The 16522-nt window shown below is 38.6% G+C and overlaps 4 protein-coding genes across 7 annotated transcripts; 2 read left to right on the top strand and 2 right to left on the bottom strand.

Annotated features, from left to right (window-relative positions):
* Window positions 1-1618: 1618 nt before the first annotated feature.
* On the bottom strand, window positions 1619-6407 carry LOC113667485 (trypsin-1). 2 transcript variants are annotated; one of them, XM_089197806.1, is made up of 6 exons: window positions 6227-6397; window positions 5236-5588; window positions 4045-4186; window positions 3206-3235; window positions 2702-3027; window positions 1619-2252 (listed from the first exon to the last, which is right to left on the bottom strand). In XM_089197806.1, exons 1-6 carry the CDS (start codon window positions 6279-6281, stop codon window positions 1776-1778), a joined length of 1383 nt encoding a protein of 460 aa, XP_089053932.1. In that variant the 5' UTR covers window positions 6282-6397; the 3' UTR covers window positions 1619-1775. The 2 variants fall into 2 exon arrangements, with proteins under 2 accessions (XP_089053932.1, XP_089053933.1); XM_089197807.1 differs by lacking the exon at window positions 3206-3235 and having other exon boundaries at window positions 6227-6407.
* A 1125-nt stretch (window positions 6408-7532) lies between these two features.
* Window positions 7533-11904, bottom strand: LOC113667451 (uncharacterized). 2 transcript variants are annotated; one of them, XM_027183268.2, is made up of 7 exons: window positions 11821-11904; window positions 11350-11432; window positions 10199-10557; window positions 9716-9854; window positions 9118-9186; window positions 8643-8699; window positions 7533-8433 (listed from the first exon to the last, which is right to left on the bottom strand). In XM_027183268.2, the coding sequence occupies exons 2-7, from the start codon at window positions 11399-11401 to the stop codon at window positions 7640-7642; spliced, it is 1470 nt and encodes a 489-aa protein (XP_027039069.2). In that variant the 5' UTR covers window positions 11402-11432; window positions 11821-11904; the 3' UTR covers window positions 7533-7639. The 2 variants fall into 2 exon arrangements, with proteins under 2 accessions (XP_027039069.2, XP_089053931.1); XM_089197805.1 differs by lacking the exon at window positions 11821-11904 and adding an exon at window positions 11554-11786.
* LOC113667453 (trypsin-7-like) lies at window positions 10523-13898 on the top strand. Of its 2 annotated transcripts, XM_027183270.2 has the most exons (3): window positions 10523-10571; window positions 10793-10975; window positions 12973-13898. In XM_027183270.2, exon 3 carries the CDS (start codon window positions 12999-13001, stop codon window positions 13755-13757), a length of 759 nt encoding a protein of 252 aa, XP_027039071.2. In that variant the 5' UTR covers window positions 10523-10571; window positions 10793-10975; window positions 12973-12998; the 3' UTR covers window positions 13758-13898. The 2 variants fall into 2 exon arrangements, with proteins under 2 accessions (XP_027039071.2, XP_027039070.2); XM_027183269.2 differs by lacking the exons at window positions 10523-10571; window positions 10793-10975 and adding an exon at window positions 12325-12524.
* On the top strand, window positions 13783-16455 carry LOC113667467 (chymotrypsinogen 2). Its single transcript, XM_027183284.2, has 4 exons — window positions 13783-14400; window positions 14695-14802; window positions 15089-15157; window positions 15589-16455. Exons 1-4 carry the CDS (start codon window positions 14334-14336, stop codon window positions 16380-16382), a joined length of 1038 nt encoding a protein of 345 aa, XP_027039085.2. The 5' UTR covers window positions 13783-14333; the 3' UTR covers window positions 16383-16455.
* Window positions 16456-16522: the final 67 nt, after the last annotated feature.

The following is a 16522-nucleotide window of genomic DNA, read 5'->3' as shown; positions in this document are numbered from 1 at the left end:
GAGCCTTGGGTGACAACTGCGCGGCCTTCAGAATGTCAATCGCATCCCGTTGTGCTGGGGTCAGCAATTTCAAACGTATGCTGCATGGCTAAGGCGGATATATGAAAAATACGTAGAAATTTAAGGTATCGTTTGTCTTTAGAACTTTTTCCATGGCTAGATGAGAAGTAAAGAGAAAATATGTAGCATTCAATATACGAAAATACTCAGGTAAAGATCCTGAGACGAATGTAAACAAATAACTTTTTCAGTTGGACCTGAGCGACCACGTTATATTAGTAAAATAAATAAAGATTAATAGACCCTTTTTTCCCCCACGTCTTCACAAAAATTAAACTACCAGTGGAAATTTTTTCAAGCTGACTGCTCAAGCTGGATTGGTTGTACTCAATGACAAGGATCCCATTAGAAATGGAACGCACCGACCGGCTAGTTTTGACTGATGTCTTTCCTATTCAAGTATTGATAAAATAAAAAATTCTAACGTTTACGACCTCGGGAATAATTTCAGCAGCAATTACAATAGGATACTATACCGGTATTATACAGGACGAGCTTCTTCTTTTTTCTGCGCTCAGGGGAACCTCTACAAAAAGTCATTGCATTAATTAAAAACCCACTCCTTTAAGTTTTAGTAAAGCATTAAACTGAATGTTACACAGAAGGTGTTAATAAGGACAAACATTGGGTTAATCAAATGTTGTTTTCATAGGGCTTTCCAACTAAGAGTTTAAAATCAGTAGCGGGGTGTGCCTGCTTTAAGCCACGACTGATAATGGATTTATTTCGAGGTCTATTTTCACATGCTATAATGTAGTAAAAATTGGTGAAAATTTTGGCTGTTGGTATTTGTGTTACTTCACTATTCGAAAAAAAAAAGGCGCTAATTAGGATAATTGCTTTCTGCGACATACAAATGAAAACAGTCTTACTTTAGCTTCGGAGATATTCAAACGAAATGCAAGTAGTAATTTCCGTACCCTTTCTTTGAAGACCCAGTGGTAGGAATGCAAATCAAAGCAGGACATAGTTACTTCTAACAAGAGGTTTGTGGCCTGATCACAATTTAAGGCGAACAAGATGGGTAGATTCACTAAATAGCACAAGCAAGCACTATTTTTAGCCGTTCGTGTTTCAAATCAAAGTGCTATGAACTTTTATAAATGGTCTACAACTGTGGTACGTATGAGGAAAAAAGGTTTAGACCTAATAAACAAGTTAAACGGCTATTCAAATAATTATTGTAATTTTTCAACTGTTCAAAGGCTTGCTTCGCAAAAAGGGAATTGTAAGGTGTCCCATTTAACGCCCTAAGCAAACTGCCAGTAGGACTTAACAGTTAACACCTCCGCATTAGTATGCATAATCTCCTTAGTGTTCTTTATACATTTGGCATAATACTGAAAAGAGAATTTGCTTAACAATCAAGAGCTTTTTTCGGTGGGGATAAATCCCTTAATTCTTGTGATCTTAATGTTTAATTTGATTGAGAGGTGATACCAGAAGGGGAAACTAGACGCTAGTAATTCCTTGAAGTTAAAGGGTTAAAACACGTTGTATTGTAATATTTTAACACGTCTGCAGTCTTAGAAGAATAGTTAAAAATAACTGTCGGCCGTCGCTATTTAAATTTTATTGCATGGTTTAATTTACGTAAGTTCAACGGAACTACGCCTTGTTACATGTTTACCTTAAATAGAAAGCTTGTTTTCGTCAGTTGAAGTGATCATGGCTATATTTAAATTGTCTCTCATAGCATTGTTTATCTAGTTTGTTTAGCTACTACTCTTTGTTGTTTCGATCCAGTTCAGGAGTTTTTTGACGTTTGTGTACACACCTGGATACCCTGGTCTGGCGCATCCGATGCCATAGCTCACAACCCCTGTCAGAAAAAATTTTCCATTTTGGGGGCACACTAAAGGGCCTCCACTATCACCCTGACAGGAATCAATCCCCCCCTGTCTGTATCCAGCGCAGATCATGTTTTCCGTAAGTGACCGGTAGCTATTTTTGCACTCTTGGTGGTCGACAAGTGGGACATTAGCTTTCATCAGATACCTGGACTGTGGTCCTCCCGACCGAATTGTGCCAAACCCACTGACGGTGCACATGGTTCCAGTAGAAAAATCGGTGCTACTTGTTGGCATACAGATTGGCTTTATGTTGTCACTGAATTCTACTTCCTGGCTCAACTCTACCAGAGTTATGTCGTTATCCTTTGTCCGTTTGTTGTATTGAGAATGACTGATGACCTAAAATGATAAATAACGTCCAAATTATCGACACCTTTTGACAATCGTTTTAAACGTGTATTATATCGGCATTCCCAAATACTTCCCCTTTAATATGATGACAGCATTTTTTAAGAGCTAAAATTTAACATCCCAAGTATTATGGTATTATGGTGTAAGATTTGGTTCTCAAGGGAACTCTTTTCCACACTGAATTTATTAATTTATATTTACGCAAACATTATTCATATTTCATAATAACAATTGATCAGAGTGACTTCACATGATCCAAAATTAGTTGAGAACGAAAAAAAGGAAAGAACTGTTTGCTATTGGTGTGTAACGATATAATTATAGTTGGTTTGAAAACTTCAACCCAAGTTTTTCGACTCGAGGATAATATTCTGGCAGTTATAAGTGCTATCATCACCGTATAAATATCACGTTAATAATACCATGGTTCTCACTACCTTTTCCGCAGGAATTATCACTTCATTTCCATCCTCGTTTTTTGTATCAAATTCTGCCAAAATGACCTTAAGCGTCATATCGTATCTTATCTTTTCAAAGCAGTGGGCAGCTGTCACCACCCACTTCTTATCGATGAGAGTTCCACCGCAGAAAATGTTCGTTCTGCTGTAAGGACCGTCATATCTGAAGCCAACCTGCCAGGGAAGTTCAGAAGGCCTCGCTCGCTCCCCACCGACGATGCGAGACCTCCTACCGATACCGCAGGTAATACTCCCACTATACTTTCCCTTCTGATCACTTTGTTGAACGCCAAAAGATTTGATTCCTGTGTGGAATTCGAATAAACTATAATTTTTATTTTGCAATTTGTTGATTCGTGGTTATGTAGTCTTGAAATTATCACTTTTTTAAGTAAGGCAACTACTTCATATCAGAGTCTTAAATTCATTGGGGATATTCCTCGCCATACCTCATCTGATAAAAGGGGAAAAAATGCCTATTACCTTCTTCTGTGAGGTTGCTTGGAGGAGTACCTACGATTGAAACAGATGGTTCAAAATTTCACATTCTGATATCCCTCTAGCTTCCATTGTTTTTCAAAGAATATTTAATAGTCCTTTTTAGATCGTCGATTTGATGTCACGCTAAAGAATATGCGAAGGTCCTTCAGGGGTTGGTTTTTTTGAAAATTTGTCATATTCATGTTCGTTTGCCACCTTGATGGATTTCTCTTAAGTGTAACCATCACGTATACGTAATGTGCAATCACCTTGGCTCACGAAAAAGGTGTATTCACTTGATAGTTTACCTTGGTGGAGGTACTGCTGTAATGTTAACATTTATGTGAAATATTGATGGCGAGAAAGAGATTATAACCTCTTGTGGCGAGTGGTCGAAACCGAAATATTTTCTGTTGATCGGTCTCTGCCATGATTGTTTATCAAAGAGGTTTCTTAACCTTTGAGGGAATTTTTTTTCTTTATGAAAAAAAGTTATTTTTGCATAATCAATATGACGATTCTGAAATCTGTTTTTAGCCTGGTTATCACATTGATGCTGGGATTAGTAGGATTATAAAGGAAAACGACACTCCTCTACGATTTCAGATATCATAACGACGGTAGTAACATGCAGAGATGGCTAAGGAGGACTTCAGCACCTTCCGGTCCATCTTAAAGCTTCTTTCATATATCTGCTGAAATATCACGGGTTGTTATAACACTCGTCGCACGCATATGGAACGTATATGCTTCACTGACTCACGAAATTTATCTTTTGAAGTAAATAAAGAACTACCAGCCATCAATAACTACTGGGGTTGAATTACAATAATTTAACCTACCCATTTCAGGAAAGACATTTGCCTTAAACGTATCAGGGTCTCCTTCAGCTCCTCGTGGACTGTAGCGAACGCAGACAATGTCACCATGAGCTGAGGATCGAGCAGTGCCAGCACCAATTTCAAATGTACTGTTCCAGACAATCTTCAGTCAATGAAGAAATAAATTTTAGAGGAAAAAATATTGCTAACACACGAGTCGGATTGGAGTTTTTAAAACACGGATTGGATTTATAAACATGAATTTGAAACACAATGACATGGAAAACGTGCTTCGTTCGCTTTAAAAACCACCGAATGCATTCGCAAATCTACAGCCTGTTACAAATTCTGCTCTAAGAAACACATGTCGAGCAAATTTATCTTACACAATCATTTTTTTAAAACAAGCGATAACAATCTGATCCTCGCTTTTTCCGATCACTACTATTGTTTTAAACCATTTTCTATGTCATTCAGACATGATAGAGGGTTTCTCATTTACGGCGAATGAAGCAACAAGAGCCGTTTATGTGATCACATTTATGTTGAAAAATTGAAGATATTTTAAGAATGCTAACTGATACCAAGAGATGAGCGATTTCGGTTTTACTGCACAACAGACAGCTCAAATATTGAACCATCATGTTTATTTTGCGCAGTTATAATGACAATCTTTAATGAGGAAACTTTTTCACTAAAAAGTGGTTTACAAAAAGGACCTCGAAAGTTAGGCTGAGTTACAGCTTGCAGAATAATAGAGAGAACACATATACAACCTATGTGTAGTACAGATTCATCAAACTGACAATTATCGCTATTCCAGCACATTCAAATAACACACACACCGAGAGCTGAGCAACCACTGATAAACATTGTGGTCAGAATGGCCGCTAAAAAAAACCTGTCGAAAAAATCCCGTAAGGTAAAAACAGACAGTAAGTCTGGGTAGGAACCGGGCCCAAACTCATAAGGCCATCCTACTAGGCTAGCTAGATACATTTAAAAAAAGCTACGAAATGCGACAAATTGGTGTCGGCGTAGAATGATTACCCACGTGCCAACGCAGGGTTAAATACTCACATCTCGATACCCACAATGCACCTTCACGTTTGCTAACGTGCAAATATCTAATTTCCGGCTCATTCGTTGATAGTCAATTATTCATTGTGGACGACATACTGTAATGCATTATAGGAAATTATTGGTCATTACCTGAGCAAAATGTTTGATAGGCAATCCAGGAGATTTAGGCAATCCCGTCTCAAAATTGTAGTTCACTATTTCCGAGTACCACTCGTCGACAGCCATGGCACACAATTCGGGTCTTGGGCCGCCGCTCTTTGAGTTAGTCAAAGACGTAGCAGCGATATTTTCTCCCCGGTTTTTTGAGTCCATTGTTGTGTTGTCGTTTCCTAGTTCGCCTTGCATAGCGAGTTTTTCGCACCATTCCGTGGCTTCCTTGGCTAACTCCTCCGACCAAGCGACAGGCTGTGCCCCATGAATCTTCCTGAGACCATTGTGAGACACAACACAGGTTTTGCCAAAGTCGTCATATCCGATGACCTCTTTAAAAACAAAATTAGCTGCTGATGCAGTAATCTCAGGACATTACAAAAACCTCAGGGATATGGTTCAAGTTTGAATTTTGTTTCAGAATTTCCCATCATCTAAACAATTTAAATCAAAGTCATCAAAGTATCTTGTTTTCTAATCGCGGACCTGAAAAGTTTTTCAATTTGAACATCCCGAATATCAATTTCGCACTTAAAGAGTGCAGAGATCACAGATATTCTTACATTTCATTTCACTTTTTTTAACGATAATGATTAATAAATTTACACCATCACAAGGTGAGGAGACGTCAGGAAACCACCAGAAGGTCACCTCGCGTATAAAAATATAAAAGAAAATAATTGTTGCGATTGTGCGGCTTGGCCAATTCATTGATTTTTTTGGTCTTTGGCATTTCGGTCTTAAAGTTAAGAAGACTTGGCGAACGAGTCACTGATACAAGAATTAGAGAGCCTCAAATTTTGGGACCTTGGTACAGAATTGTAAATTGCTCACGATTTGTACGACACGAATGCGATTCTTAAAATAAAATAAAATTCTAAAACGTCAAGATGTGACTTCTGTTGGAAACAATCCGAATGCAATAGAAAACTAGTGGTATTTAAATCAGCTTTAAATCCAAGTAACTTACCTACCCAAAGAAGAGAGGCACAGAACATAAATGCAAATAAATGAAATAGGAGCATGTCAAATTTCGAACACCTTTCCAATTCTTCCGTCTTCCTTCCAATCTTCTAGTTGATTTTGTGATCTTTTCAGGCTTGAAGTTGCTTATATAGGAAACAAGCGGCATTCATTACCTAATTCTGGTGAGGTCTTTGTGTGCAAAGATGACCGGTACCACGTAATAAAACTGTACGCTTTTCAACATAGGACACTCCCATATGTTCAATAATGAAGCAGCACGCGAACTGACAAGACAAAATTGTTTATAGATGATTGAGGAGAGAAATTTCCAGCTTCATCGATAGTTTTTTTTCCTTCATTAAAAACGGTGTTGGCAAATTTTTATCTGCCACTATATGTCTTCTCCACCAATAATCATACCGTAGGCAGTGTGGGTTGTGCAAAATTTAAGGAACTTCAATGATAGGGATATCTTTAATTTTCCCCAATTTTTTCAAACCATAGACTATTAGATTGTCTTAAGACTGAGTATTCAATCCAAAAAACAGCACGTTGAAAATTCTCCACAAACACACAAAAAAAAATACTTATTCCTCTGCTGAAAAGTACAAGCAACGTGGTGCTATGGAGGGAATCGTCCACAAGCAACTATTTATTCTTTCTCCTCCTATTCCGTCACATTACTACACCCACTGTTGGAAATTCATAGGGGAAAAAAAAAGGAAAAAGTACAAGCAACGTGGTGCCATGGAGGGAATCATCCACAAGCAATTCTTAATTATTACCCACGTCACATTACCACGCCCACTATTGGAAAATCATAAGGAAAAAAAACGAAAAAAGCTTCAGTTGTGGGAAACTGTTCCCAGAAGAGTTAAGGCTCCGTCGTCGAAATAAAGAAGTTAAGAAAGTTCGCGCTTCTTCAATTTATTTAGCGTGAATCTTGAGCGGTAAGCTGAGGGGCATTCCGTCATAGATCGAGGGCGGGCGCTGAACATGATAAGGAAACATTATGGCCCTTATGATAACCTGTTCTTAGCTCACCACTGTTGTATAAATGATATCCCTCACGTTTTTAGGCTAATCACTTCCTTTGCTGATTGTCCCTCTTAAAATCCATTTAATATCTACAAATATCGAATTGATTCTTGAAAGCAGGAGTGTGCGTGATATATAATAAATGATATGATAAATCCTAACCACAAAAAAAGACAGCCTCCTCGACCCAATTATTAAATACTTGAAAATTTAAGTCAAGTTGTTTCCTAACAATGGTCACTCTCGCAGAGTTTATGAGTGAACCAGTCCTCTCTTTTTATCCTTATTTATTAAGGTTTTCTATTGTCTTCCTCTAAAAAGGCAACATGTTTAGTAAGAATGACCAACAGTTGACGTATGTTAAATAAAAATTACAATTCTAATAAGTTTTAGTTATGTGAGTAATCCAGGGCTTGAGATATTTCACGTTCGTATAAATGTTTGGCGAGCGAGCCCTGGAACATCTTTTACCGTGACTGACAATTCCCCCCAAGTAAAACTTTCCCTTGTTATAGCATGCAAGAGGTCCACCGCTGTCGCCTTTACAAGTATCTAGAACCCTTTCTGTGTATCCTGAACATAACATTCTGTCTGTTAACCAACGGACGCTTGTTCTACATTCTACAGGAGAAAGTATGGGAACATCGATTGCTCGAAGCGTATTTTCAGCATTTTCTAAAGAGTAATCTAGTCCTGAACCGGTCACAGTGCAAATTTCGCCACCTGAAAACGACACTGTTTGATCCGGTAAACAAATTGGCCTCATATAGTCGTTGAATTCTTTAAGAGGCGTTTTTAACTTGACAAGCGCAATGTTATAATCTTTGGTGTTCTTTCTGTGCAAAGGATGTCTAATCACTTTAGAAGCCTCCGCAACCACCTCTCGACCGTCTTCGTTCTGAGCATCAAATTCACCTAAAAGGACTTTCAACTTAAACTTTGGATTTACACGAACTACAAAGCAGTGCGCAGCTGTCAAAATCCACTCCCTATCCAGTAAGGATCCGCGACAAAACACGTTTGACTTGCCCAACCGGTTCTGATATCTGAAGCCTACTTGCCAAGGAAATTCTCCTGGTTTAATAGCTTCATTACCTGTTGGCCCTCTCCTTTTGACAATTCCACAGGTAATATCCTCCATAGGTTTTTGTTCTAACTCTTGATTTGTCAATTCTGAAAGCGTTTTGAGTAACAGTGAATGGAAAAGTTTTATATACTTCATCATAGATTAGAATCACACCATCGGCCATCATGTAATATTTAAGTGTAACTTTTTACGCTAATAAATTCTAACAAAGAACATTTACCTGTCCAAAACACAATGACTTATTCAAACAAATTTTTCTAAGGCTGGTTATATGCATGTAAAACTGTGTTCGTACCTTCATCGGTATCAAACGGCGAGCTTTCATTTTGGAAGGCTGCGTTTTCTGTCCCCCCTCGAGAAAGAAGAAAAACAAAGTTACGGTGAGCCGTGAGACATGTCGAGAAAACGATAAACCTTTTAGGCGCTCGTTTCCGTGAACACTCTTTTATCTCGTGCCCAGCAACGAATTATTAGAGCCGCAAGATTGGTCTCCTCTGCGAAAAACTGTTATAGGGGTCTTTTTATCTGTTCTTGTGAGGAAGAAAACGGTCGATACTCTTCTCTGAAGCCAAGGAAGTTATCAAAAATGATCGGCACCTTCAGTGTGTGAATGGTTAACTTTGATGGCTATTTTATAACTCCCTTATCCAGTTAACTATTAATAGCACGATGTAAATGACAAAACATGTGACGATTAGGGTTGACAAATGCTTCAGCTCGTTGCATAAGACTTAAGAGAATTCCACATGGGAGTATATCAGAAAACGTACCTAATATGGTCGGCTTTGGTGTTGAGGATGGAGATGTCGAATCTCTTTCTTGTAAAATGGGTACTGCACCTGTTTTAAAAAGGATTTGACAAAAACGGTCACAGTTGATGAAATCTGAATGACCAAGTAGCCAGACTGATGATTTACAATTCTTAAAAGGTTGGAAAAGTTTACTTTGACTTTATAGGAGGGAGCTCAAGTTCTTGATGCAAAATATTTGTTGACTGAAGTCCTCGTCTCGTTAAATTTCCGAATGCATATATGATAGAAATGCCCAAGAGTGTACTGAACGAAAATGATATCTTTTGTAAATCAAACTCTTTAAAACAAAAAAGATATTTGGAGAAAATCAAAATTATCGAAAACCTCAGAATTAATCGAGGCCAGTCAGATACTAGATGCAAAGAGGGCAAAAGTTTTTTCAACTTTTTTTTGCATAACAGCTACTTCTAATTGTTGTTTAGCACACTGATGATAACTATTCTATATTTGATTTTCTGTTTGAGCTCACCTTGTCAGTTCAAGGCCACTTCGATATCGCATAATGTTAATGAAAAGATTGTGCTTAAAATAGTTGCTCTTTGATCGAAATAAATACCTTTAGGAAAAACATTTTTGATGAAGGCTTGCGGTCCACCCTCTCCTCCCTTGGGGGAATATCGAGCCACTGATATAAAACCGTAAGTTTTAGAGATTGCGCTTCCAACTCCTATCTCCATCGAAGCATTCCACACAACCTGTAACGGTAAAATGTCTTTTTCTCTAACTTTTAATTAAAAGTGTTTTCACGTGTTCATTACATTTCTTCTACTCTGAATACGATCCTATACTCTTGATTGGGCAGTTTCCGTACAGTAATTGGCCAATATTAGGGCCATATCTTACAGAGCTGAATGCACGTTCAATCAGGAGCTAAGTAATGGGCTCCTGGTTCAATACGTGACGCGCTCGACTATAAAGATTGTATTTGGGTCACACAACTCAGTCAAGCTCTATTGCTTCTATACAAGTTCATAACGCATAAGGTTTTATACGATTACCTAGATGAGGGGATATATTGATAAGATGAAATATTTATAACCTGTGCAAAGTGTTTGATCGGCAAATCAGGCTTCTTTGCGATCCCCATTTGGTAGTTATAGTTCCCTGACTCGTCATACCAGTTCTGCACTACCTCGCTACACGTGAAACAATTTGGTTTCAAAGATCCTTGGCATTTTGGTTGAGGTGGCACAAACCAGGCTATGTTCTCACCCTCGTCTTTCTCTGCCAAAGTATCACCATCATGTTCGATCTTGTCATTTATTGCAAGATACTCCGCCCACTTCTGTGCATCCACGGCGAGTGACTCAGACCACGAGAGGGACTGGGAACCATGAAGCCTTCTCAGCTTGTTGTGTTCGGTTACACAGTCACGGTCAAACAAGTCATAAGCGAGACCTTCGACGTAAATGGTAATGCTCGACATTATTTTCGAAAATATTGGAACGTATATCTCAGCGAAATGTTTAAATGAAGTGTCTACAACGAGACTGATTTTGTATAGAAAATCTGAGCACTAATTATAAGAAACTATCTCACCGAAAAAATAATAACCCCACAGACGGAGAATATTGTTTTTTTTTTTTTTAATTTTTTAAAAATTTTTTCAATAAGTGGACCTTTGAACTTGCAGGTCCCGAAACATTATAGTCATTATGCAAAGAAAGGATGTCAATTCCACCACAATTGATCATAAATTCACTTGACGGTGGACGTAGCGCGACCGATGCTTTCTCGAACACACAAGGCGGCTGATTATCGAGAAAGTGGAGTTTGCCATTCACATTTGTTAGCTCCTGTTGTCGCAAAACTAATGGTAATGAGTGACCTTCAGCAAAGGGATTCAGGCGAATGAACACGGTTTTACGTCAGTTTGATCTTTAAATTTCGTGCTGTGGGATGGCTGTGTTAGTGGTGTGGGAGTTTTATGTCAATGAATCCAGCAAAGTTAATGACTTCGGTGACTTTAACTTACATTTTTCATTTTCTTTCAATTCGAAGCAAGGGTTGTATTTTAGAAGCTAAAAATCGACTCTGATTTATATTTACTTTAAACCGCAGCTAGTTTAGTGCTCACGTTTAAATACAGTTAAATCGGTCACATCAGTGCGTTTGAGCCTTACATAAACAAGGGGCGGAATCAAAGAAAAATTAATTAACTTAGTCATATTTTGAAATCATTGCTCTTACCTGTGTGGAATAATGGACAGGAAACGAAGAGCAAAATGCAACGGAACGCCATCGACAATATTATCTGCTTTTCACATCTTCATCTATAGAAAGAGGAAGAGATTGTTATTTGGCGAGCTCTGTCTCTTTCTTAGAGTGACTAATATTTATCAAACCAATTAACAGCATGTAATTTGTTATGCTCTCCATCCTCTGTTGTATTACCGTGAAACAATTTGACAAAAATTTGATTTAAACATCGAACACTTAAGACATCTTTAGATTTACGATGATCCCACGTGTAAGCAGCCCAATAAAGAAATCAAGGTGTTCATAAGCTAAGTTCAATGTTGACCTAATTTTAGCTGTTTCGACCTGTTCTTACTGAGGAAGAGTGGCATTACTTTTTGGGTAAATTGGCAAAATATTGTCTGAACCGTAAAACGCGATACATTTGTTCGAGAAACTAGTTATTTTACCGATCTCTTTTACCTCAAGGATTGCAGTTTTTCATCATTTCCCAACCGAACTCGGGTGTAACAAGTTGGCCGCCATGTTTGATAATTAAGAATTTATTAGACCGTGACTATGGTGGTGCCATGAGTAGACTAAATATAGCCACCCGCTTGTAAAAGACAGAGACCTACTGCAGAAAAATAATTACGTTTTAACTTTAAGGTTAACGATCATCACATCAATTAACATTTACACCAGCATTTTTGGAACATAGCTTGATATGTGATGTACCGGCGGTACAAGTGGCATGCATGATTGAAAAGTTTAATCTATAGCAATTGAAACGATCAAAATTTGGGCAAGTGAATTTGTAATTTGATTGAAACATATATGATCGCCTCAGAGTTGAAGCGGCGTATTATTCAATGAAATAATGTGTAGATGTACATGAAGTATAAATTCATAAGTACATTTAACTTGGAAGAGACATGTCTCAGAAAATGCATGTACGGTAACATTAGCGCTGTTATTCATCAGAAACATGAAGTCAAAATCGAAGTGAATTTGCTTGTAGGCGTTGTCTCAACCAGCTAACAGCGTGTTGCCTTGACATCTGACCTGTTGCTTTTGTTGGTTGTAAGGGTATAATGTTCTGTGACCCAAAACAATGTCGCAGCCCCCGAAAAAGGGTCCGTCTATCTTGTTTTTTCTCTCGTCATTCATTATTTCAGTAAGATCAGGTATTATCTACGTCGGGTGTGATTTTGTATACTACATAAGAAATATCATCGTTAAAGTAGTTTACCTCATCATCCGAAACAAAAGTCTATTTTCAATTTTTTAATTGACAATAGTTCAAGTAGCATTTATCCATGGACCATTGTGCCGAAATCTTTGGAAAACGGCGCAACTGCATGTGTGCAACGTAGCTTAGACCATGCTTATGTGTTTCCATATTCAAAGAGCGTAAACTAGAATAAAATGGGCAATTAAATTATATCTGCACTCGTTGTAACGTATTAGTGCCTCAGTTTATTTGTACGTGCCCAGGTCCACCGTTTACTGAGTTTAATTTCTTTCTTGGTCTAAATCTCCTCAATTAGCTTTAGTACCTCTGGCACAGCTTTTCCAGCGACATGAAGACATTTTCACCTTCAGACTGAGTGCGACGGTCATTTTTCTCCACAGGTAATCTTATCGACCAGCTGTTATATATGCAGGAGTCGGCCCTCATAGAGGCTGTAAGCCAAGGGATCCCCGAGAGCTGGACTTGGCAAGCGGGACTCAGACGACCAAATGAACCAAATGTATTTTGTTGCGGCGTACTTATCGGTAGTTCTTGGGTTCTTACTGCTGGAAACTGTGTTTACGCTATGAAGGACTTCGTGCCAACCCCACTAATTGAGGTAATCATAGGTGAAAAAGACCTTCGGAACAAAGACGGAGTCGCCTCGAACGTGACTGAGGTGTTCCTTCACAATAAGTACGACCCTGATACTCAAGACTACGACTTTGCACTCTTACGGCTCGCAGATCCTGTAGAACAAGGCCCATTGATGTACATTCGTCCAGTCAAGTTGCCCCCTGAAAAATTAGACTTTGAATCAGGGACGGTCTGCTTTGTGTCTGGGTACAGAGCGCCAAAACCCGGAAATAACTCTTTTACGAAACTGATAACCGTTCAAGTACCTATTGCAAGTGATTACGCATGTAAGAAAGCTTATCAGGATCGCACCATAACAGCGAGAATGTTCTGCGCAGGTTTTGAGGAAGGCAATGCTGTTGCTTGTCAGGGGGATGGGGGAGGACCGCTAGTCTGCAAGGATGGTAACAATTGGTATTTAAAAGGGCTAGTGAGCTGGGGACGAGGTTGTGCTGTCCCAGGAAGCTATGGAGTTTATGCGGATATAAAAAAGGCTATGAAGTGGATAGAGAAAATAACGGGACTTTCAGGAGACGAACCTGAACACTGAATCTTATCGTTGCATTAACGATAATCGTGTAATAATGGGCATCAGTTAAACTTTCATGATTTTTACAACGACACATTCTCACAAGACCACACGTGCCATTGCTCAATTGTTTTAATTAAATTTCAAAAGTCGGGAAACAAACTGATTATCGCATTTGCTTCGGAGCATCAATTTAACCTTTCTCCATGAGACAATTTTTCTGCGTTTTATTTGCGAAATTTTCATCAGTGTTTAAGCAAAATTCATTTTCATCAGAGTGTAAGCAAAATTCATTTTCATCAGAGTGTTTAAGCAAAATTCATGTTGTCAACTGTCGCTTGTCACCAAAGACTTGGATTTTATTGCGCACGTACAAATTTATTCAAAATCGTTATAAATCGATACGGACTATATCCTGTGTTTAAAAAATTGGCTACAGTTCTGCGCTTTTCAGTCAGTACATCATTACGTTTTACTTTGAAGAATTTGTTAAAATGACCTGCTATGTGCTGTCGTTTCTCTGAGAAACGACACGCCCCCAGTGGCAGATGCTGTAAGAAAAGATTCTAACACATAGTAGAAAGATTGAGGGTAAGAATGTTTACTTTTATGATGTTAGCCTTTGTGATCCTTTGTTCTCAGCTATTTGGAAACAACGTCTCAGGTAAGTCAACTATTGTAATAATATCACTTACCAAATCACAAGAACTGCAAATCTCTTTCAAAAATTCTTTTGAATTCCTTTCTGATAAACAGTCTCTTGAAAAATAAATTGTTGTCATATTTTAGCCAGGATTATGACCGCAGATACCGATTTTTGGGGTCGTTCGCCCCCTATCATTTGATTTGTACACCAGTTTTCTAGCTATCATCTTTGCTTTCAACCTTCGATCCAATTTCTTTTATTCGTGTACTTCTCTTAAAGTTTTGACACACATGCTTTGATTCATATTTTAAGGGGCTGGTGAAAAAAACATAACTCTAACCAACATCACAAATCAAAATATGCAATGTTCTTATAAAGCAATTGACCTCATTACGCAGGAAAAGCTCGTAATTGTTGGAGGTAGGGATTAACTTTTTGTATTTTTAATTTGTATTATTACATTGTTTTTTTTTCATTTTTCATATTTGCTTCTTTCAATCGTTATTTTAAACTACAGGCTGCTAACAGAACTTATGCCTTTTAGTGTCAGTAGAGCTATTATAAGTTATATTAATATTAGCTAGCGAATCAAAGAATCGGGTATCCAACAATTGTCTCAAGATCATAGAAAATTCAAGTCATGATAGCTTTTGGCTTTATGTAGAAATTGTGCTGAGCTTTGGCCATTACACTCTCTCTTGCTCAGCTTGCAACGGGACACCTCCTCATGTCCCTTGGTCACCGATGCCCTCAGTTCCTGCACCCTGCATTCAAGGTAGGTTGACTCATACTTTCGGTCAAGCACCTACCTGGGAGGGTGCGATATGGCTCTGAAATGATAAACTAAAACGCGATAAGACTGTTGGAACCCACAAAGACGACATACTGGTAAATTGTAACCAATCACAAACTAGATAATGGTCAAATATTGGTCGCACAAAATCAGAGCTCTTTTCCACCAAAGGAAAATATCAAAAAGGAAGTCTTGGAGAATGACTCGAAGTAAAACAAGTGAGGTATCTAATGCGCAAAATAACCTGACTGACAGAATCTTTGAGGTTATGCATCTGAAGGCTGAAGGGATGACGTGAGTGTTATAACTCATTATTAACCTAAACCCCCAAAAACTGAAAACTAATGCAATCTCTGTTGGTAATTGTTCTTTCGTTGCATTCCCCGTTTTCAACTTGTTTTTTTGTGACGCAGGCAATACATCCGCACCTGCTTGGCAACTGCAGCCGAGTTCTATCGTCGGGGGAATTGAATCCAAGAGAGGTCAGTGGCCATGGCAGGCTGGACTGAAGCGATCTGCATCGGAAAAAATCTTCTGTGGTGGCTCGCTGATTGATCCTCAGTGGGTATTGACTGCTTCTCACTGTTTGTACGAAATGTCCAAATACTCCAAATCGGGAAATATACCTCACATTCAGGTATCGTTGGGAGAGTACAATCAAGGAAAAAAGGACCCAGAGGAAGTGAATGAAAACGTCGTAAAGCTCTTCCTACATGATCAATACGACCCACAAACTTTAGATTACGATGTTGCGTTGCTTAAGCTTAAAAATCCTGCAAAATTAACCAAGATTGTAAGGCCTGTCTGTCTTGTGGACGAGAAGATTGACTTTGGCCCTGGAACTAACTGTTTCGTCACAGGTTTTGGAGTCACTGAGCAAGGTGGGGAAGTGTCAGCAAAACTACAAGAAGCGAACGTACCAATAGTGGCACAACAAACTTGTCAAGCAGCATACAAAAATAAAAAGATCACACCCAGAATGCTGTGTGCAGGCTATGCTAAAGGAGGCATTGATGCGTGTCAAGGAGACAGCGGAGGACCGCTGGTTTGCATGAACAACGGCAAGTGGTTTCTAAAAGGAATTGTAAGCTGGGGAATTGGTTGTGCGAGGCCTGGTGCTTATGGTGTCTATTCAAACGTGAAAGAATTCTTACCGTGGATTCGCAATATCATAAACAGCGAGGTGGAGGACACTAACCTGACTTGATTTTAAGAAATTCATGAAAATTTGATAATTTATTTTTCCCGAAGGAAAAACTGAATTAAACTGAATATCATTCGATAAATCTTTTGTTCCTATTCATTGGCCAAGAGTGTAAAAACTGATCGTCCCTTACAGTTTCGGTG

Source organism: Pocillopora damicornis, chromosome 2, assembly GCF_964200805.1.
Source record: "Pocillopora damicornis chromosome 2, jaPocDami1.2, whole genome shotgun sequence".
NCBI classification, from domain to species: domain Eukaryota; kingdom Metazoa; phylum Cnidaria; class Anthozoa; order Scleractinia; family Pocilloporidae; genus Pocillopora; species Pocillopora damicornis.
Note: the sequence above shows the minus strand (reverse complement) of the source record. Positions and strands in the feature narration are given on the sequence as shown.